General features: G+C 35.5%; 2 protein-coding genes across 5 annotated transcripts; both read left to right on the top strand.

The window, feature by feature from the left end:
- Window positions 1-617: 617 nt before the first annotated feature.
- LOC117327715 lies at window positions 618-7,465 on the top strand. Its single transcript, XM_033884838.1, has 12 exons — window positions 618-721; window positions 1,189-1,335; window positions 1,608-1,693; window positions 2,270-2,341; window positions 2,956-3,094; window positions 3,482-3,667; window positions 3,939-4,012; window positions 5,300-5,371; window positions 5,626-5,839; window positions 6,614-6,714; window positions 6,861-6,954; window positions 7,208-7,465. The coding sequence occupies exons 1-12, from the start codon at window positions 691-693 to the stop codon at window positions 7,438-7,440; spliced, it is 1,449 nt and encodes a 482-aa protein (XP_033740729.1). The 5' UTR covers window positions 618-690; the 3' UTR covers window positions 7,441-7,465.
- A 201-nt stretch (window positions 7,466-7,666) lies between these two features.
- On the top strand, window positions 7,667-22,429 carry LOC117327714. 4 transcript variants are annotated; one of them, XM_033884837.1, is made up of 12 exons: window positions 7,667-8,106; window positions 8,420-8,581; window positions 9,587-9,666; window positions 10,441-10,512; window positions 11,533-11,647; window positions 12,566-12,754; window positions 13,655-13,728; window positions 14,879-14,953; window positions 15,276-15,510; window positions 15,949-16,046; window positions 16,833-16,929; window positions 18,901-20,095. In XM_033884837.1, exons 1-12 carry the CDS (start codon window positions 8,088-8,090, stop codon window positions 19,128-19,130), a joined length of 1,446 nt encoding a protein of 481 aa, XP_033740728.1. In that variant the 5' UTR covers window positions 7,667-8,087; the 3' UTR covers window positions 19,131-20,095. The 4 variants fall into 4 exon arrangements, with proteins under 4 accessions (XP_033740728.1, XP_033740727.1, XP_033740724.1 ...); XM_033884836.1 differs by lacking the exon at window positions 18,901-20,095 and adding an exon at window positions 20,102-20,387 and having other exon boundaries at window positions 7,669-8,106; XM_033884833.1 differs by lacking the exon at window positions 18,901-20,095 and adding an exon at window positions 22,106-22,429 and having other exon boundaries at window positions 7,678-8,106.
- Window positions 22,430-23,709: the final 1,280 nt, after the last annotated feature.

Genomic DNA, 23,709 nt, shown 5'->3' on the forward strand with positions numbered 1-23,709 from the left:
GAAAACAAACATTATTGTCTCATCAACTCAGGGAACAGGTGCCTATATTCCGAGAATGAATGTAAATGAGGAATATGGACAGGCTGAGTGTGCAGGTTGCAAAATGGTGCCTGGAAGGAGAAATTTAGCAATGTTTTCACGAATTTTTGTGTTTTGGATGAAACAATTCGTATTGAGTGGCATGGTAGGTTAAAGATGAATATAGGACGCGCTTTGTCAGTTTGAATAAGTGTGTTTATTAGTCGATTGAAGTGATTTAGGTGCTGTTTCGCTCGTGACTGATTTGCCAGCCTTCCACACATACCCTTGCCATACCGAAAACGTTTAATGTTCACATTTTCTATGCCAGCTTCTGTGAAATTAATGGTTCGCGAAGTTATGAATAAGTGTTTCTAGCATACGATCTCTTCAATGGCATTATACAAGGATTTGTATTTTTCAGGTAGATGTCATGCTGTTAATCCCACTGTCGTATCGTTTCATACGAAATAATAAACGAGACGTTTAGAAGTTTAGATGTTGTCACTATGACCTTGATATTAGACAGCAATAATAACTGTACAGAGGAGCGTTTACACGTCAGATAACAATTTAGATAAGGCATATATACTCATAGTGCTTTGACCACAGAAGACGTTTCTATAATTGACAATTATAATCGGTCAAACTTTTATGTATTGATATTTCAACATGGTGCACGACGCTATCTGCGTCCTGCTGGGTAAGTAACTGAATAACAGTATCAAACGTGTAGAATTCGTCTTTTGTTCTTTAAAGTTCAGCTTAAATCTTGTCTGTTTAATCAACTATAGCTGAAATGAAGATAAGCGCGTTTTGGGTACAAAATGTGTGTGTTTGTTTTAATTGTAGAACATGGAAACAGTAATACTTTTGTATAAATTGTATTTGACGTATGTTAATGCTGGCCTTATCGTGATATGAACCTCTATGTGTGTAGATTGACACTCATTTCCTGTTTTGAAAGCGACCCAATCGTGACGATATACAAGAAGTAAACCGGATGTTGTTTTTAATTTTACAAATATCATCGTTTTGTTATATGATTTATTTTAACGAAAACAAAATTGTGTGTAATATCAAAAATAGTTAACACGCTTTTAAGTTTACATTGGTCTAATATAATGATACTTCAGGATCATAAAAAGAAGATTTTTCCCCTTTCGACAGTGTTGCAGGCTATGACCATTTCCAGTTCATTAGAACCTTGTAATGATGTGAACACTGCCGTCTGTCATATGATGGCCACCAAAGATTCCTCTCTCTGCTCTAATTCTTGTTTACGGTCCCTGTGTAAACGGTTCTGTGGGACTTGTCGTAAGTAAACACTCCCAGTTCTATCTGTGTATAGGATGTATAAAGCTATGGCAAATTGTAAAAGTGAAAGGTATTACATATTTTTAATTTAATCGTACTTTTTCTTCTGTTTTTTTTTCCAGGTAGTCAGCTATAGTGAGTTTCAGTTAAAATGGACATGTAATGTAACAATATAATCCATTGTTCTTCTATTTCATCTTAATACATACATTTTATATACTACCTACACTTGATCGGAATCATGTCACTCTAATGACCTGTTTGTGTTGTAGCCCCCCAGATCGAATGCTTCCAGTGTAGCCAGGTTAGAAACCCAAATACTTGTAATACAACAGTGACGTGTGCAAAGTTAAACGAGGTAAGGATGATATACACTGGTGATCATTAACTAATAGTCTATATTACACGTGATGAAATGTTTCTGGGTAGCGAATTACTCATTTGTGGTCTGATAACAACTTTTTTGTCAAGCCCCGGGTTGTTTGTAAAAATCGATAAAATGATATAAAGAAATATATTAACATCGTTATCATCAAAAGTGTGTCTATTTAAAGTATTTAAACCAATAAGGCAAAGCCGAAGATGTTTTAAAAAAATCTACATTTATAAATCAATATCGAAAATAAGGAAGGAAACTCAGAGACTTAGGTCGCTGGAAGATAAAAATAAGATCGGAATCCAATTTTTCTATTTAAATCTTTCGTTCATTCCTCGTTAAGCTATATAAATAAAAACATAAACAAACGTTATCCTCTGACAAGAGAACTCTTATTCCCCTACTTTCCTTTATTCATTGATTATTTTAAGTAGATAGTAAATAACAGTACATAGATGTATTATATTTGCGACTACTGGATTTAATGTAAAGATTCATGAAGAATTTTCCGAGGACAAATTCCATTCCTATTGTTTTTTTGTTTTGTTTTTGTTGCAGACATGTTTCGTCAGTGAATATACGGACGTTTACTCAAATACACTATATCAACTGGGATGTGCGCCAAAACAGGTATTTATAAGTTTTTAAAGTTTACCAGAAATTAATCAATCGAGTTACACCATCATTCAACGGGACGTCCTATGAGTGAATAATTCTTCAAATCACAGGGGAAATCTTTCAATACAAATGTAAATTATTCATTGTAGGATAATTCTCCATGGTATATGACGTTAACTTATCAATGACATTTTTTAACCTATCCGTTATTACTCTAGTATATACGATGTATGCATAACGCTAAATTGAAAGGTCAATAAAGGTACATACATTAAAATCCGACAGTTGTTGGCTTTTTCACACTTGACGATTTCGTTTGTAACTTTTTTTTTAAAAACACTACTTGCCTTCAATGAATTCATTTTCCAATTTGGTTTAGCATGCATGGTTAAATTCGATATTGTTTAAACAACAACAGTGGACAAACAGAGGTTAGTCTTCAAAATTCCTGCGACGTCATTTCATTGAAAGGAGATTCTAATGAAACCAGGCTGTATGGGTTTTCAGCTGATTTTGCTGGGAGTCGTCTGGAAAGTGCATGACACTGATACACAGACCCCCAAAGAGGAATAATTACGTGATCTGTTTATGTTTCATTCAGTCTTTGCTTTTGTTTCCTTCCTCAGGTATGTGTAGATCATTTTAATTACAACGAGACTTTGGGGATGACAATAATCCACGGTTCTGATGACCAAGGTAGCGGGGCGTGCTGCGGGAGCAACCTATGTAACAACCAGACTCACAGGGATTTGATTAACATTGCAGGTATGTGTCTTTACTTAGTTACTCTAAGGAATGTCATAAAAATATAATGTAAACATATGAGATGCATCAATTACTGTCATAGTTGAATGTTGTGTAACTTCTTTTTCTAAAATGATCATTAAAACGAATTTTTTACCATATTTCCATATTTCAAAGGAGGAGCAATTGTTTAGCGTCTTCCAATTTTTAACATATAGCATGTGTTACTAACGCACTAAAAGAAAAAATGTAAAACGAAACAACATACGATTAAAAAAAAACAAGAATCACGGATTCAAAAATACACATGCTATGCTTATTTTTGTGTCTTAAAAAGAGGGAAATTAATATACTGTATAACTACGTCAAAGTCTTTTGCAAACACATATTTAGCTAGTTTCAATTTAGTTTCAGCAATCACCATGACTACCACAGCTCCACTTGGAATGCGTCGCAGTTTATACGTCAGGTCAGAGTCGGAATGTGCCGATATGGGGACAGACATATGTACACTTCTCTCCCACACTGTCCCTGATATGTGCGAGAACCCCTGCATACTTGCAGTAGTGTGTCCTCGGACCTGTCAGAGGTGTTGTAAGTACTATAGACATACCATATTTATGTTCTCTATAATAACTCACAGAAAGCTTGATTATGATTAAAGCACATTTGCTCTTACTATTTCATCAAAAACGAAAAGTCAAAGTTTCAGTTTAAAGACGTTTTTACAGCTTAATATAAAAGTGGTATATGCTGCATCACGGCTAAAAGAGGATATTTTTAGTCTGAGTGCCATAAAATGAATGATGGAAACATCTTGTGGACGGCAACAAAAATGTCTGATTTACTGGTTAATACATTTCAGTGTCCTGTCATACGTGTGAACATGCTAATCAACCTTCAGGGTGTAACCAAACCAGGATATGTGAAGAAGGGCAGGTAGGTTTTTTTGTTTTGTTTTGTTTTTTTGTTTGACCTTTTTGCATTTTTGAATTAACACAAATCAATATGTGTCCGATTGTGCTTTTTTCAGAAATATCTGAAAATTAAAACCAAATCGGAAGATTGTGAATCTCCATTTTTTTTTTATAAATGTTAATATTTTGAAGGACTTTTTTTATTGAAAGGGTGTTTTTATTTAAAAGCGTTTCCTGGACTATGCATGTCCTCCATTATATGTCATTAGAAATCAGGACATGATAAAAGAGTCTTACTGGCAGAATGGCTTCTTTCTGGCATGCTAAACGTGGAATACTTAGGAAACAGTGAATATGTAGAGAACGACAAGAGGAAAGTAGAAATAAAATAAAATCTATGTTATTATTATAGGCATTTATGACTAGCGATTGTAGATGTAGAAATAAAATAAAAGCTACGTTATTGTTATAAGTATTTAAGACTAGCGATTGTAGGCGTAGCAATTGGCTCCGTTGTCATCACCCTAACTCTGACTTGAACCGGATTTTAACTTGATTTGTATGGAGGGTGTTGTCGTGACCTAGATCTGCATGTTGGGTGTTGTCGTGACCTATATTTGTATGGCGGGTGTCGTTGTGACCTAGACTTGTATGTTGGGTGTCGCCGTGATCTAGATTTGTATGTTGGGTGTAGTCGTGACCTAGATTTGTATGTTGGGTGTAGTCGTGACCTAGATTTGTATGTTGGGTGTCGTCGTGACCAAGATTTGTATGTTGGGTGTCGTCGTGACCTAGATTTGTATGTTGGGTGTCGTCGTGACCTATATTTGTATGGCGGGTGTCGTCGTGACCTAGATTTTATATGGCAGGTGTCGTCGTGACCTAGATTTGTATGTTTGGTGTCGTCGTGACCAAGATTTGTATGGCGGGTGTCTTCGTGGCCAAGATTTGTATGGCGGATGTCGTCGTGACGTAGATTTGTATGGCGGGTGTCGTCGTGACCTAGATTTGTATGGCGGGTGTCGTCGTGACCAAGATTTGTATGGTGGGTGTCGTCGTGATCTAGATTTGTATGGCAACAAAAGACGTTTTTCCTTCCGGGGCACTTGGTTTTCTCATCCTTATATTTCTCAGGAGTGTCCATGGGAATGGATGTTTTTGTTTATATATTGACCCCGATATTGTTTCGTTATCATCTCGGTATTCTTTGTTGTTTGGCACCTGTAAATTCCTAAGCATATACTACAAAGTTAGTTGTTGATTTTAACAAAGACGTTTGAATTCATTTCATTCATTTTTCTCGTCTTAGCTCTGCTACTCTTTGAAGACGATTAGTTTGATGCTTGAACATGGCTACAGACTTGGATGCATGGACAAATATGTACGTTATTACAATTCTAGATCATTCATATTCCTGTATCATTTCCAATGAGTCTTGATACTTTTGTTAAAAAATAATTGAACCAATATGAAAGTAATTTTGCACATTCAGTTGGTATTATATTTTTATGTATCTATGTATCACATGGAAAAAGTAAAACATTCTCTCCCGCGCTCACCGTGGGATTTTCCTTACTTCCCAAATTATTTTGTTTTATCTTCTCAAAAATTGCATGTTGTGACATTTTTCTATAGATATGTGATAGATTCCACAAAGAGGCTCCTATAGCTTTCGGTCGGCGCGGACGACAGTCATTGGAACTGTCCCTCAATGGCGGCTGTTGTTCCACCGACCTTTGTAACAACAGGGAACTGCATGGCGATGTGACGTCACTTCCTGTGTCGCTGCCATTAATTACGTCAACGATGACGCCCCCTGTCGACTTGGGGACATCAACTACAGCAAGGTGTAGTGTATACTTTCCTCTTACTAATTGGCAATTAAAAACCATCGGCATTTCAGAAATACTGTACTCAAGCTTTCTTTTTGTCCAGATATCATGTATACGCTTTATTAAACATTGAATGTATACCTCCACTTCTTAATCAAAGAAATAAGTCAAAGTAGCGAAAAAAAATCTTCTGTTACATAAAAAATCGTTGGAGATCGTGAAATGTAAGAGAGGAATACAAGATATGAGTCTGAATTTCAAGCTTACGTTTGGAAAATGTTCAACGACAACATAAGAAAATCCAGAAAAAGTATTTCAATGTGATTCAACCTTTATATAGGTAAATATTTTGTAGATTAACACTAAATGCATTAGCAGTAAAACATCTGACAGCTCCACGTGGAAATAATTGATGATATAAAACGCAAATAAAACTAGATTATCGATTTCAGAAATGATTGGTAAAATATCAAAAGGCACCCTATAAGACAAAACTTCATTTTAGTAAAAGTAGACAATCCCGTAGTTTTAAGTAGATATTTCGTATATTATTTTATAACACCACCAGTTCAATAATGTTATCTAAATTTTGTCGTTGCATCCATGGTCTTTAATTAACTTTCAAATAACTACGTCTAAGAAATCTGAAGGATCAAAACAAATGGGAAGCAGAAAGCAAGGACATTTTACCTTACACGCATTTTCTCAGTGTACTGGGAAACCTGATATTTCTACAAATAAAGACGATAATGAGGTTGCTTTACGTTTGTCTTGGGCGTATTACATTACAGTATGCCCAGCTAGTCACACCAATTGTTCTGACGATTTCATGCGACACGGAACAGATTGTTACCACACCAGTAGACAGACCATGGATTGGGACATGGCAAAGGTAAATACATCCATTTTAGCATTGAAAAAAACCCCAAAAAACCAAAAACAATAATATAATACAAGGATATATACTATTCGAATAGTTCTGTCCAGAATATACTGATTTTGATAAACAGATGTTTACTTGTTATGTACATATTTCAGGGTTACTGCCATGAAAAATGTGCCGAGCTTGTAAAATTTTCATCAGCCGATTTCGCCCTCCAGGTTCTACAACAGCTATACTTTAGTGGAGGACGTAAGTTAGCACTAAATATATAGCGATGCCAAAGTTGTCGCCAAAATGTAATCAAGCTGCGGCGAAATTCATTGTCATTTTTGTCGTTTGGTATTGATGTTGTGACAGTGATAATAAAGGATTAACATCAATAAGAACCATAGGTTATTTCCCGTGGTTTGTCAGCATATCTAGGAAAGTTATTTGCAAAACTATATCAATTTTCATAAACAGAAATTTTTATAGTATCATTTATGTTATGACTTCATTTCAGTCGAAGAAATGTACTTCACGGACGCGCAGTACAATGTGAATTCTGACGGCTGGGAGTGGAGCAGTACAGGCGAAGCTATACCCTCTTCTCTTCTACCCAGACCCGTCAACATCACCAATGACATCTGTGGCGCTGTCGGTATCCGGCGTTACTATCACGGACTAACCATCAATTTTCCGCCAACAGATTGCTTATTGAAACTTCCATCAATTTGTCAAATATCTCTCTTGTAAACAGTAAAATAATTTTCGAAAGGTTTGTTTTGATTTTTGATACATAAAATCTTCGCGTTGTGATGCGTAGAATGCATAGAAATAAGTTTCCTGATTCCCTTTTAGCTTTATGTTATTACTTTATGTACTATTACATTATGTACTATATACATGTTTCTTATTATACTTCTGCAAATCACACTCGTATACTTTTTCTTGTTTTAGGCTTACATACATGTATCTATACTTATTACATTTAAAACGTTATTAAATATAAATGATCATCTAAGATGTGAACGCTGAAACAATACCCTCACAATTCGAAAACAATAGATTAAAGGACAGACGGTATTGAGAAAACTGTTTAAGCTTGAATTATGATATTTATGACGCATGCCTTGAATACCCGGTAGAGCCGGTGAGTTACGTGATAATCCTGATTGCGGTTATGTCATGTCAAACATCAATAGGAATACTCATCATGCATCGTCCACGTGTGACTAAATTACTACACTTCTGGATGTCAGATGGAATCATGAAGCAATTGATCTACTTGAGAGACCGATATAGGTCAAACTGAGTGCCAGAGATAAGGCGTGCTTTGTCTCCAGATAAGAACATCAGGAATATCTCGGCTATCTTCAGTCTAAGGAATACAACCAGATACAATGATTGTCCTGCTAACAGGTAAATATCTCATTAACATCTCGTGTATTTTTGCTCATTTTCTTTATGGATGTTCATCATTTATAACAAGTATAAGAAATAAAGTAAATAATAAAAATAAATCCTTCTGTTTAAATTAAAGAAATCAGTCTCCATGATACTTCTGTTATTTAACGCAAATTACTTTAAGGACTAGAATACGATAGTCAAAATAATCACTGTTCTTATTTTGTAATATTGAAATGCTTCTTTATATTTCATTATATCTGTACGTCTGTTTCAGCTGTATAGTAGTAAAGAGATAACTATAGAGTTTGAACGTTTTCTATCCTAGCGTTGGCTGTCATTTTTGGCACTGTCAATGGTCAGACGACATGCGCAGATGAAGTAGACCCCAACATCTGTCGCCTGCTGGCCTCCGAATCGTTTGGATTGAAAGATATTTGTACGGATCCTTGCCTGTCCAGGACTTGTCAGAAAACATGCGGAAAATGTCGTAAGTTTTCCCACTAAACGGTAATTTAAAAAAAAAAAAAAAAAATTAAGATTTTTTAATCCCCGTGAACAGTAAAATGTCTCCAATATAGGCTGTTTTGTTCATCAAAATACTGTATACCATATAAACGATAAACTTGAAGAATTATATAAGTGAATAATTATATTCATCACATTTTGTAAATTTATCACTAACGGCAAGATCATCACATTATGAAAACATTTTGAAAAAACATACAAATACGATTAAAAGTCATCTAATACCTTTATATTCAATGTATATATAAATCATGACATATTAATATACATGTACGTATATTCGAATTTGATTGATTATCCTCTAAATCTGAAATTGTTCTCGTGCTATTTCTAACTGGATTCACGTTTGGAGCATGTTAATGATTGATGCAGGATAATGACGCGTGCTATCTAATGCAGTGAACATGACGTTGAAATAGCGTGATATTTTTGTCATGTGATCAAAATATATCTGCACTTCGTGGAACACTCCTAATAAGCTCACTTGGAGATCACAAGAAGGAAAATGTAAACAGTATCGTAGTTACTCTGTAGTTCATTCACAACTATTTCTTTTTTACCATCAAATCTCCTTTTCCTACATCCTTATACCCCTAAAAACGATATTGGGTATATATAGGAATTGTATCACCTGTCTGTCCGCCCGTCTTCTTACATTATTGTGTAGACTTTCAAACCTATATATCCTAATGTTGATAGATAGTTGTACATGTATAATAAATGGCACCTGTACTATGAAATCTACTGTAATTGTGACCCGTTGATAACGAAGGCTTTGGCTGGGCATGTTCAGGTAAAGTATGCGCATATTAATGAAAGTTTTACCTAAGTCAAAGTTGTTTTTTTGTTTTTGTTTTTGTTTTATGTTTTTTGTTTTTTGTTTGTGTGGATCGGGAGTATCATATTCCCTATGAAATCAGGAACCCTATATTCATCTTTTAGACTAATGACTACTTTTTCTCTACAGCACTGGAGTGTTATTCCTGTCACAGTGTGTCGTCACCAAGTGACTGTACGACCACCACTCCATGTCCGTCAAAAGATCACGTGAGAACAAGTTGACCTTTAATTGACCTTTTAAAATAACTCTAGTGGTTTCAATGTTTAATAATAACTTTTTTTTCAAAGCTCTTAACATTTGATTAACTAGAACTTTTGATATGTGAGACCTATCAAACCTGTTTTTGTAACGACAGCTTTCGTTGGCTGTGCAATAATAAAATGTGCTTACATACCGATGTACATGTCTGTACACTGCCCTTTGAAAATTAGAAATATTTCAACTTATTACAAAATGAAATATTGTGTATAAGTATATTGAAAGATTGAAAACAAATCTCAAAATGTAATATGTTTTGACGTTTCAGAAAAATGAAAAAATTCTCGCGCATTTATTCAATGAAGAAAATATTTTTAAAGAATATTACCGCCTTTATAATTTCACGACTCTTACAAGAAAATAATAAAGAAAAGGATTTTGAATCGGCACCCCTCCATTGATCAACCCATTTGAGTATTTTCTTAATGTTCATGTATTTGCACTTGACTGACGAAGTAATTTACTTGAAGGATGCATTTTCAGTTTTCATGTGCACTTAAGTTTTAAAGGAACAAACGTTATTGCTGAAATTGATTTTGATTAATAATTTATGCCATTCCTTTCTATTCTCTTACACAGTATTCACAGTGTGCATTCTAAAACTGATTTCATGAGCATATGAATATTGTCTTAGTATTCCCTAAATAAACTTTATCTTATGAAATATAATCTCTAGATTTGTATATACTATACATACTCGTTTCTAAATCTTATATTTTCAGAACTGCATTGTAACCGAGTCATATAACGACAATTTTGAAAAGACATTTGCTCTTGGTTGCGCCACGAAAGACGTAAGTTAGAAATCAGTCAAGTCAAGATATCTAGGGATTTATCCCCAGATGATGTTATGTATATCGACAGAAAGTGGGCTGTGTTCAAATCGACTTTCGTCTTTTGTCAATCCGTCAGAAATCATGTATATATACATATACGTATTTAATATCCTTTTTACTTTTATCCTGAACCCCCAGACATTGAAAAACAGAGTAAATTATCTCCCTTCTCACAATTCTAGCTTTTATTCAGACCAATTGTAACTTCGCTAACCGCCCCTCTGGGTTTCCACATTTTCGCACGTTTAGTCACAAGCATCAACGTCAAATCATAGAAGGACACAACACTTTCTTAGTATAATGGATTAGTCGGTATACGCTTGACTTTTTATAACACTCTTATTTATATGTGCTTTGCATTTCTTTGTCTTTGGTACATATTCTAAATAATGGCGTAATTATAGATCCAGAGAAAATTGTAGTGACAACAAAATTCATGGTAAAGCATTCATATTTAAGAATACACCATGTACATTTTGTAAGTAATTACTGTAAGCAGAACATGTACCTTCGCTGCAGATTTTACCGATATTTTATTGTGATGAGTTTGTAATGATGCCATGCTGTGTTAATTACATTATTTGGATACTATATGATTTAATCCTGCTTGAAACAAGCATCTAATTTTGCTAATAATTTGTTATCCGATAGCGTCCCGTAACGTCCATTTTGATTGGGTAGAAGAGTATCGTAATCATTTATCAGGAAAGAGTCCTTTAAAAACGGAGAGTCATATCAATGTGGATAAAATTATAAGAATTACATCAAATGATTCTTCAAGCTTATTTTAGCTCAATACAAAATACTGGCAAGTATTTTCAATACAATGTAAAGAATGCCTTCATAACATGAAAACACTCAAATTCGTCTGTAATTCTCTTCTGCTAACAAGTCAGTAAGAAGTCATACAGATGTTTTGTAAGGTATTTCTTTATTTGTTTCATGTTTTGTTTTGTAATTGTGTCATGACGTTCTTAGGTGTGTCTGAGAAACTTTGGAGGCACCATAGGGAAACGATCACAACTGGACGGCGGGTGTTGTGGGTCTAACCTCTGTAATCACAATTTAACCAGCAGTACACAGCCACTCGCAGGTATTTCATCTACGATCACAATAGTATTAGCCGAATCGCGGACGCGTACAACTATTCCCTACCTTGTGGTCTAACAGGACCGATATATCATGAACACTAGATGTATCTGTTTTATATATTGTAACAATGGTAAACTATTGAATGTTTCTGTAACGAACAGTGACAATAAATTATTAATACTTCAGTGGTTTTCAAAACAAAGATAAATTTTTAAAATTATTTTTTTTAACAATAACAAGATTTATTCGAATATACTTACATTACAAGGATATTTGGTCAAGTAGCTTATAAATTGCGAAACATAAAATCTAAATCCAAAAAATCAATTAATGCCACGTTCTCATTGTACAAACCGTGCCAGTGGCGAATCACTACAAGAAATATTAACGAATTCAAAGGATTCATTCTATATACATCACAAGACAATATGATATCTATATAAATCAGACCATCATTGTGAATATTTAAAAGTATGAATGTGTATCGTTGTTACCTTTATTGATAATTTGTATTTACCACATTTTTATACTACACTTTGTCAAGAAAGCAGGATTCTATTACAAAAGGGGGATGTTATTTAACTCCCAAGGCATTAAATAATCATTATAGCTGTTGAATGTTTTTATTGGTTTGGGTTGGGGTTTTTTTTGTTGTTGTTGGGGTATTTTTTCCTTGAAAAAATATATAGACTTCTATCAATTTATTGCTTTGAAAAGAATAAACCTACTATAACAGCATGTATTAATATGTTATCTAAACATCACAACTAATGACAAAATAAAGATAAGATATATCAGCTTGTTGACATGAATATGATAAGTTTAGAATAGTAAACTAATCAAAATCCTTTAATCACTGCCTTATTTACCTATAAGTCTTCATTCTAAAAGGAACAAATCCTCGTATTTCTGGTTGTAGGAATCATCCTTACGACACCTGGTGTTACTCTCGCCCCAAACCCCTCAGTGGCACCCTCCGCTGTAGTAAGAAGTTCATGTGACGATTTCAACAGTGAACTTTGCACCCAGCTTGCGTTTGCTATGCCGGACATTTGCTCAAACGAATGTATTGCTTCTAAGGTGTGCCCCTCCATGTGCGGCAAATGTTGTAAGTATTTGATAAGTTTGCCAGTCATACAGTTACTGTTCTTCTATATTTATTTTCCTTATTTAGTTATTTTGAAGGATCTTACGATGATTTTTAAAGAACTGGACTTGGCTGGATTAAAGCGTTGCTGCAATGTTTATTTCATCTGCATTGTTTAAAGCCATATGAACAGCCATTGTCTTAAAGGACGGCTTTCCTAGGGTACGAGATGAATGCGTGTAGTGTATTTGTGTGTGTGTTTTGGGAGGCTTTTTTTGTTTGTTTGCTGGGTTTATCGTCTCATCAGCCAGCGACATTTTCAAGCGGGGTCTCCTTTTGAACAACAAACGACAGACCCGCTACATGTCGCCCAGAGCAATCAGACTAAAATGTTCTGTCCAAAGATACAACCACGACAGCACAGGCCAGTCTGTTTCTCAGCTCCCGAGAAACACAAACCGACTTGGGTAGGGAGCGTCGCTTCACGATCCTCGGCCCTTCACCTGAAGTTACGCAACTTACGCTCTAACAGAGTTATCGCGGTCCCCTGTTTTATTCGTGGAAGCTGCGATATGTTATAGTGGCCATCCGATGTCATCTTTATAGTGCCACCTCACTCACGCATATTGCTGAGAAGATACAATGGTATCCATCAGACACCACACGGTCACATTATACTGACCACGAATGTCCCAGTCGTCATAGGGAGTATCAACTACTATTTTATAGAATCTGGTATGTCTTGGGTAGAGCCCTCCTCACAGGGGCGAACGCTCAAATGACAAAATGTGGACAGTGTCAAGGACGACATTAGAAAGAAAAGAAAAGATAAGACCTCCAGATTAAGTCGCCTCATACGATCATGCATATTCATTATCTTAAATTGAATTATGCTGTTCTATTGTATAATTGTGTCAACAGTGACTTGTTACCATTGTGACAACGTGGAGCTCCAGTCAGACTGTTCAGCCAAAGCTAAGTGTAACCCCGGGCAGGTATGTTATGGTACTATTCAGCAACCAATATATAATAAATGTACTGGTTGGATGGTTGGTTGGTTACTGATTTAAAGTCTCGATTTAAGTTAAAACATCCCGCGACTCTATGTTAGAACCTTTACTCGGATGTTACATGTAGATGATGCTCACTTTCGCCTTTCTTAACAACTGGTTGGCACTGGTTACGACGAAGTTCTTCGATATCTAAACCACCGTTCTGGTAAGCTGTAACACTGCTTAGTATTTCACATGATAAAATACTGTTATAATTAGCTACTCATATGGGTATCATTTATCCATTAATGCCTTCTTTTGACGGCGCTATGATCTAATAGTGTTGTCGAGTCGAAGGCAAGATTCCATCCCTCGACAACATTATCAGACAATAGTGTCTTCAAAACAAGGAAATGCTTGTTTTTTAGTACATCACACTCAGATTAACTTTGTTAATTCCAATATTCAACTGAATATTTAAACACCGGCTGCCAACGATTTTCGGCGTCTGAATTAATCACCACTGTAACAGTTGCGTCACAACAGAGTGACGCGCAATCTCGCGCCAAGCTGGAGCGGGCACTATCGCCTCAAAGTACCTACATGTGTATCCGATAGAAAGTCAGTGTACTGTCATGTGATGAACTGAGAGGCGATATTACCCGCTCCTCTTGTCAATATCAAATGTGATTGGGTTTGAACGTAAATCGGTTGTGACGTCACTGTTACTGTTGTGCTAACGCAGAAGACGAACACGACTGACTGACGTTCCGGTAGTTAAATATTCAGATGAATATTGGAATTAGCAAAGTAATAAGTAAAGTGTGATGAGATTTAAAGAAATATTGCCTTCTTCTGAGCATACCTTAGTACCCGCAAAAGATCTGTACGCTTGCCAGATAAGCTATGGAACTGCATAGCCACCGGTGTTTATAATGCACGGAATGACAAAGGACAAAACAATTAGATTCGGCTTTGTTTATTGTATTACTTTGTCGTATACCTGTTACTATAGACCTTCATCACGATTTAGAACTCATGGCTTATTACAAGTGTTCTCTCTCTCTCATTTCATAACTTATCAACCAATTCGTTGATTTCTTAAATATGTTTTTTGATATAAAGAGTTAATCTTTTCTTTTTCTTTTTACAGAAATGCTACATAACGGAAACATACAACTCCATGACATTTCAACATGGATTCAGGACTGGCTGCATAGACAACAACGTAAGAATATTAATTATGAAAAACAAAGTCATCGTTAGATCCAACAAAATTATTTCTTTAATGGAAATGATATTCTTCACTTATATAACCATAATATATAGCATATCAAATGTAAAGTGATCCGTTAGCAGTTTTTTTTAAACAAATGATAGGTGTCAGCACTATTGATCGAGTTGTTCATCTAGAACTTTGTTTTGAACTACATGTACGTCATAACAGTCATTTGGAAAAAAAAATTGCGTACAAATCTATTGGGTGAAATTTTGTATATACAAGTTCGTGTAAATAAGTGAAGTTCGGAAATTTTCATATACATTTACAGCTTTGTTCTAATCTGACATTCGGAAGCCCAGATATTGGGACTGGACCTGCACTGATTGGTCGCCGTTCACATTTCCACTTTTCATTGGACGGTGACTGCTGCGGGTCTGACTTATGTAATGATAGGGTCCAGACCACAGTGGCTCCTGTCGTCACGACACCAGCCCCAGCTGTTGTAATGACTACTCAAGGGCCAGTAGTCACCAACCAGCCCAACGCAACTCCCCGTCCCCAAGGTATTGGTAACCTATTACTTAAAACACATATTATAGCAAATATTCAAACTGTAAAACTAACTCTAGTACGAACTATCTTATATTTCCATTTTAGCGGTCGGATTATTCGGAAATGTGGCAACACATTAACGGTTACACTCTACTTGTTTTAAAGTGGGGACTTATCTCATTGACATTGGTCACGTAACAACCGATGATTGTCGTCACTGCGTGCAATGCTTTGAAAGAATGTGTAAAGTATGAGGTTACACTGCCACAGCTTCCGTTTAAGTTTTTGTTATTTTGTCTGCCAAGAATAACGCAGCTAGATATAATCTAGGTAATTTTACTCCAGGTAATTAAATGCAACCTCCTATATATATATATATATACTAGGAAATAGGTATTTTAAGTAAATGGTAACTAGGTAAAATACATTTCGTTAACTTCTTTGAACAGATTGTAACTGGAACGGTGATTGTCCACGAGGATTCCATGCTTACCTCAACAAGTGTTATTATTTTGGTGATAATGAGATGGAATGGGACGATGCGCTGGTAATTATCTTAAGTTATTACACATGCGTACGTACGCATGAACACACGTTCGGATATACATACATACATATCAAAGACGATCTGGCACCTTTGTGTTTTGTTAATAAAATATTCTACCCTTGTAATGAAAAATACAATAATTATATACATATATACCTATATTATGTTATACTAACCAGTACCTACTTATATAAAGCGATAATTAACCTTTTCAGCTGTAAAGACAACAAATGTGTGAATATTGGGGTTCCTATTCTGCCCTTTGGGGGCACGAATGAATCCGTCCATACCGCAAACTTTTCTAACAAGGGGTGCCATAAGCCCCTCCATGGATTTTGGTACTCGGTGAAATTTGAAAACAATTGAAATAAAAAAAATTGTACAAATTTTATCTAATAAACTCGTCGATAGATTAACTTCGTTTTCACATCAAAATCTTCACCTAATTACATTTCTATAATTGTCAATCAAGATAAAATACTTTTATGAGATCAACATTGAATTAAAACATCTTTGTACAACATATATTAACTCCTTAACAAATAATGCATTCTTACACCAAAGTATCATTGCATCATATTCTATGCATGGTTAGATTTCATTGGTAACGAGGGTAAAGGAGTAAAACATGTCATCAGTTTGATGCATGTTATTTATGTTTTGATATACGGTCATATATTTAGGTATACCTCTATAAAAGCAGGAGCATGAACTTTAAGCTTGATAAAAAAAGTTTTGTGACTGGTTCAGTTCATTTCCGTTTTTTTCAATGTTTTTTGCATGTAGGGATATTGCAAAGAAAGATGTTCCCATCTTGCTGAACTGAAATCGGATAACGAGTTACAGGATGTCATGAATCACTTCCGACATAACCCCAGCGCAGGTAACTTGTATTTATAATTTAATTTGGGATATAACCCAAACACAATTCACGGGTTATCTCTATCTTTTCGGCACAGGTAATTCAGATATAAAATTATTCCTGACGTAATCGCGGTACACGTAATGCAGATATAAAATTATTGTCGACGTAATCCTGGTACAGGTAATTCAGATATAAATTTATTCCTGATGTAACCCCAGTATAGGTAATTCTGATATACAAATATTCCCGACCTAACCCAGGTACAGGTAATTCAGATACAAATATTCCTGGCAAAACCCCGGTACAGGTAATTCAGAAAAAAAATATTCCCGACCTGACCTCGGTACAAGTAATTCAGATATAGATTTATTCCTGACGCTAACCCGGTACAGGTAAATATTTTTTTCTGACGTTACTCCGGTACAGGTAATTCAGAACCAGACATATTCTGATTAATCACGTGAATCTGACACGTTGATCTGTCTAAACATATTCACATTTCGATTTCGTGTTACTGTAATTTATAGATTAATAGTGACAGTTGATGCAGTGCTTAATCTAAAACAAATGCATACACCGAATAGCTCAGAGAGACTTCCAAACCTGATTTAAGATCTCGATGACAAACAACAAGTAACATTTGCCAATATTAGAAGATTAAAGAAAGCATGGATAAAAATAGAATAATTCATCATGGTTATTGCCGATTATAAAATGTTCAATAATTTCGTTTGGGTAATTCATTTCCGTGTTTGTTTTGTTTTATATGTCTCTGTTTGAGTAATTGGAGTGTTATACATGCAGATTCTATCATTCAGATTCTTTTCAATTGAACAGACTTGTTGAATGTTGTGTAAGTTCGAATAAAATTGCCAAAATGGTGACCTATTTGAAAACAAAACAACAACAACCAAGAATTAATAACATAAGTACAAAATAAGGAGGAAGCGTTGGGGATTTAATTCATTTTACAAATAAACTTTACCTCGGCGATGATACCTATTTATCCGTCACGACTGCTTCAGCAGTCAGTAGAATCTATCTACCTTTGTCTCATTTTTTAAAAGTCGACTCGTCTTTAATCAATATAATATCAGAGGCTAACAGGACAGATCGTAGTGATTGGACTAAAGACTGCCAATCAAAGGGAAGATGTAAGCAATTCGTCCACAAAGAACCTTTGCTTTATTGCACTGTAGCTATCGCACCTTTTCCCGGCGATTCTGTGTATCTGATTTGATAGGCTTCCTTCTGCCTATATCGTTGACTACGTCTCCCCGCATGTGTCATTGCCACGTACGAAATTATATTTTTTCCCTGTTTTAATTTGGTTATAACATCGTTTACATTTCTATGCATATGGTTGAGTCAACGCAGTTCCATTCGATTACTTACTGTCTAATTAGGAGAAGGGAACTAGTATTATGTACTAATTCCTGTTTTTTTTGCTCTGGTTATAACTTTCTCTATTTCCCCACTGTATTTTGGGACTTCAAAATCAAATAATATTTAGTCTATCTAGACTTAGTTATATCTGTGTGTCACACAGTTTCAGCAAAATTAGTAATTGTGTCGAAATGAGTGAGCAATAAAAATGTTCTCTGGGCATATAATACATTCAAATAAATCAGATTGATTTCATGATAATTTATTCTGCTGGTATTGGCCTAGATTTGGATTCATAATGGAGCGCTTTAATTTATATTCGCAGCGAAAACTTTAAATACATGTTGGAAATACAGTGGGCCAGTAGTGGGTCAGGGTATCAGTGAGAAAATTAGCTTGTAGATCTTCCGGATATTCGGTGATGGAAATTCGAGCAGGCTTTGCAAAACTATCATTGGTTTCTTTTCTTTATGCGGTGATCATTTGTCACTGTAAAGTGTATCTCATCAATAATTAAGATATACAATTGGAGAAACAGAAATATCTATAGATATAAATAGTTAATATTGAATAGACTCCTGACCCTAGTCGTTTCCTTTTTAGGATACGAAAGATTTGAGGATTATTTTACTGGGGCAGTGGAAACTGGCAATAGATGGATTTGGTATCACAGTGGGGACACTATTAGTCATAACCTACTGATGTCTTTTAACAATTACAATAAACACTGTAGCGTTGTCAGGAATATTGGCCCACATACCTTCAAGCTAGCATCCATCAATTGTCATCATTTATTTTGGCCAATGTGCGAAGTTGTGATGACTTCTAATTAATCGAGCTGTAAATATGAGAGGCATTACTTCACTATAAAAAATTTCTGATGCACATATTGTCTGTTTATACTTCTATTATTCTAATCTCAACGGACTATTCTGATTTGAGTCACGGATGTACGCTAATAAGTCCTAATATTAATCGAATGCTATGCTTCCGATTCTTTTTCAAAACAATTCATAATACAGAGAATATCTTTTAAAATTGTGAATGGGTATCACAGCCTTAACGTTAAGCTCCGATGATTATAATTCACTTTTTATCTATCTATTTTTGTCTCACTATAAAACGCTGAGAAGGAGTATTGATGGATCACAAGGAATCTAAATTAAACATGATTATCAATAATAACGTGCCGAAAAGTATGACATTGAATTTTAAATGATTTTAATCGGGCTATGGTTCAGACGTCTTTACTACGTTTGTTATATATCAAGCTAAAGCTTTCCTGTTTGGGCATCCCAACACTTATTAATAATGTCGGGTACAGGTCTTTACTCCAGTGGTGCTTGTTCCAGTGAGACTATGTTAAGACGATTTGTTGGTTACTTGACAAGTGATCTAAGTGTCCTAATGCGGTGGCATTATGTCCGTCGTTATAGTCTGTAGATAATGGGAATATTTGACTTCTCCAAAGCTACTGAACTGAATTTGATATTTTACTTCCATGACAAAACATAAACCAAAATATGAATTACATAATATATGACCGCCCCCCATTCTCCCCCCAGAAAAAAGTTCCTGCTCTTGTTTGATATTAAAAAAAATACTCTACAAAGAAGTATGGAATCTTCAGTTGAACTTTGTTACATAGCAATGTCTTAAAGCAAATAATGCTGTGACCTTTCCATACTTGGCCTATGCGAATGAAAATCATTGAGACAACAAAACCAATGGGCTGCAAACATGCTTACAATGCACTAAATATGACTCAATTTAGATTTAGGTTTAACACAAGTTTCCTTTTCAGGATACGACAGTTCTATGGATTATTTCATTGGGGCAGTGGAAACTGGTACCGGTGGGGAGTATAGGTGGATATGGCACGACAGTGGGGATACTGTTAGTCCTACCCTTCTCGTTTCCTATACCAATAGCAATAACCATTGCAGTGTCGTAAGGGATTTCGGGGCCAATAGATTTATGCTAGGACACAGACATTGTTATCATCAGTTTCGACCAATGTGTGAAGTTGCGACTAATTGAGCCTTGAATGTTAGAAAGCACCACGAACTACATAAAGTATTTTTGACATATGCATCTGTTTGTTAATGTTTTTTCCTCCCTCTCTCTTTCTAAATTTACGTTCTCCCATGTCTGCAGAGTAAGCCGTTTAGTCCTAGTGGTGCTAGGGTGCTTAAGATACTTTGTCATTTAAAGAATTCTTGTTCATTTAGATTTGTTTTCAAATTCCAGCAAAAAAGCTTAGTGGTGCAATGAATCAGAGTGATTTTCAGAATGTTTACAAATTATTTACAGTAGCTCAGCGATTCTGATTTTTACTCTTTCCTAAATGATATCATTTAAAATGTCTGAAAAACACTTGTATTTAATATAGTTGTGCGTATGAGATTAACTAAGATATGTTCCTTTTATATCTTCTTTTTAATCGGATAGTTTTCTAGGGAAATATACGAAACCCAAGAATCGTCAGGTAGTAGATCTGCAATTAGAAATAACCAGACAACGGACTTCCCTTTCAGGTTATGATACTGATGTGGAATATTATGTCGGGGCGGTAGACAGGGGCGTAGGGAGATGGACCTGGTTCTACAGCGGTGATGAGGTCGACCGCGACCTTATTACTCCCAGCTTCCATGCACACAAATACGATCACTGCGCCAATGTCTTTTTTGATGAATACGACGACGGTTTTGGAATCGACAATGTTCTATGTGATGAAGTTTTCAGACCAATGTGTGAAGTGAATCGAGCGTAGATATATTGATTCCAATAAAACGACATGAATTAAATTGCGATTGACTTTGTAAGTCGTAGATGATGTTGTGATTTTATCCAATTTTGTCTTTGCCTTTGCGGCGGCAGCAGCCAGAAAATCTGGTCGACTTTAGGCTTCAGATGCTTGGCTTTGGTCGCCAGTCCGTCATTTTCAAAACAAACTAGTTTGCTGATGCGTTCATGACATATTTTCCCCGGCTCATTTACATATAGAGGGTTGAGCACAGGATTAGACATTCCCCGTGACCTGTGGGTAGTTTACTGGTTTAATTTGCATTTATGAATGACTACGATATTGATGATCGCATTGTATCATCATTAGGGTAAATATTCAACCATTCGGTATATTTTTTGGTAATTTGTCCTGATTCATTTTGCTTAAACATCAAAAGGCTTTAATATATATATATGCAGTCTGGAGGAAGGAACGAATAAATGGTTTAATTTCTTTGTATTTATATTTGTCTTCCTGCGATGTGAAGGATTCTCAATACTTTGTTAGGGGGAGCACTGCCGGCAAACAACACAGAGACACAATAAATTTTATGATGAACATTACAATAAGCATGAAAGGCCGAAATGAATATAACGTTGAAATTAAATTTCGACGGACGCATGAATTATACACATTCTTCTAAATAATGGGAATAGATATATTCAAACAAAACTAAACATTGTAAGCAGAACTTTACTTTTAGTATACATATGTACATAAAATTATACCGGTCTATTAAGATCGAAATTTTTACTAGAATAATGAGTTGAAGAATTAATTTTTGTTCGAAACAGACCCTGCTCTCGAACAGTTATGTAAAACACAATGAACGACACCTAGCTTGAGGAAAAGGCATACTATTCTGGGCTTTATAATGCGTTATACAGAATCGTGTTATTACAGATTATTTCATTAGTTTAGATAGAAGTATATTGAGGGTAGATTCCAAGTTTTATGTTTTCTTTTCTTTATAACAATCGACAAGAGGGAAAATAAGAAGAGTAATACCATTCGTTTCAGGGTATGACCACATTGCGGACTATTTCATAGGGGCAGTTGACCGAGGCATAGGTGTATGGACATGGTACAACAGTGGTGAAATGGTTGATACGGACATAGTCATACCGCACCAACACCAGCACACGATAGATCACTGCGCCATCGTCATGGAAGTAAGCATTGGGGCCGCGTACGAACACGATTTCGACTACGGTTATGCGAGGTGTACAGATTTCTACAGACCGATGTGTGAAGTGTTACGTCAATGAGGTCACTACGTACACACAGTGCATGGTTCTGTTTTGATTGAATTTACATGATTAAAACAGAGATTTATATTCATTATCAATTGTATGCATAATATTTTTCATTCAAGACAAATTCAAGATAGGTTACCATCATAAATCTCCAACATGTTTTCAATGCCACTTAAAAAACACGAGTAACCACTGACCTATGTCCAACTATAATAATTCTGTTTAGCAGCAATACAAGAAATCAACATACACAAACTTAACTTAATACGGGGACTCTGAGGGTATCCTTCGTCAATCCAGATAATTCAAGATAGACCTCAAATCGACAGAGGCTAAATATGTACTAGTATACTGTGCATTTCGAATGAGAAAACCACACAACAAACAAACAATTTTACAAAATTTTACTTATTGCCAACATTTATTTTAAATATGCCTCAGTTCCAGTAAGCATGTGTTGATATGATGTTTGGTTTGAACAATACTTTATTGAACAGTTGGAAAACACGTGTAATACAATTAACCCATACATTAAGGATCCAAAAACAAGGACGGGATACTTATTTCTCACATACTTCACAGGGTTATCCGGTAGTTGTTTGATAAATCAATCTTACACAGGGTCGGTAAAGACAGCCGGCACGCGCTATATGACGCTGCTCACAATAACGTAACGTCATCATTTTACGCTGAGTAACCAAGTCGTAAATGATGACGTCATAAATTTTGACGCACATTCCAAGGAGCATTGAAGATGGCGCGATGAAAAACTTTCATAACACGTTTGGTTGCAAGTATGTGAGGAAAATAATCAATCATGGGTCTGTTCCGCAAAAAAGGATATCTCAACCCTCGTGTAAGAGTTTGACTTGCCAGCACTCTTACACTCGGGTTGAGATATCCCTGTCCATTGAACGGACCCATGATAGATTCTATTAATCCATCCGTCTCCTATTAAAGACGGGCTTGGAGTGGCGGCAGAGTAATGCATGTAACAATGATATAACATAGTGAAGAACTTCAGCGAGAAAGAGGTACAAGGCTTAGATAGGAGAGAACAATGGAAGAATAGCACATATTACACCAAAAGACACGGTGAAAAATTATATTACACCAACTTACACAGTTGGGAATCAGGATATCAAAAAGCAATATTTAACTTAAACATTTAAATGCTGAATATAAACAATTAAAATATTAATATTAATTACTCTAATGTTAAGTTGTTATAATGATATTTTAATGATAAATGCACCCTATGTGGTTGGTACATATGCTATATGTGACTTGAACACGCATTCTATGTGACTAGTACACGCGTTCTATGCCACTATTTCACCCGTTCTATGTGACTGGGACACGCGTTCT

The sequence above is a fragment of the Pecten maximus genome, chromosome 5 (genome assembly GCF_902652985.1).
Source record: "Pecten maximus chromosome 5, xPecMax1.1, whole genome shotgun sequence".
NCBI lineage: Eukaryota > Metazoa > Mollusca > Bivalvia > Pectinida > Pectinidae > Pecten > Pecten maximus.

Excerpts from the sequence above, each read along its gene's own strand:
- LOC117327715 (XM_033884838.1), top strand. The coding sequence starts at position 691 with ATGGTGCACGACGCTATCTGCGTCCTGCTGG. Across the intron at positions 722-1,188 it reads CGCTATCTGCGTCCTGCTGG|TGTTGCAGGCTATGACCATT; the intron begins GTAAGTAACTGA and ends CCCTTTCGACAG. Across the intron at positions 3,095-3,481 it reads GGATTTGATTAACATTGCAG|TTTCAGCAATCACCATGACT; the intron begins GTATGTGTCTTT and ends GTTTCAATTTAG.
- LOC117327714 (XM_033884833.1), top strand. Across the intron at positions 8,582-9,586 it reads GAAAACATGCGGAAAATGTC|CACTGGAGTGTTATTCCTGT; the intron begins GTAAGTTTTCCC and ends TTTTCTCTACAG. Across the intron at positions 16,047-16,832 it reads TGGAATGGGACGATGCGCTG|GGATATTGCAAAGAAAGATG; the intron begins GTAATTATCTTA and ends TTTTGCATGTAG.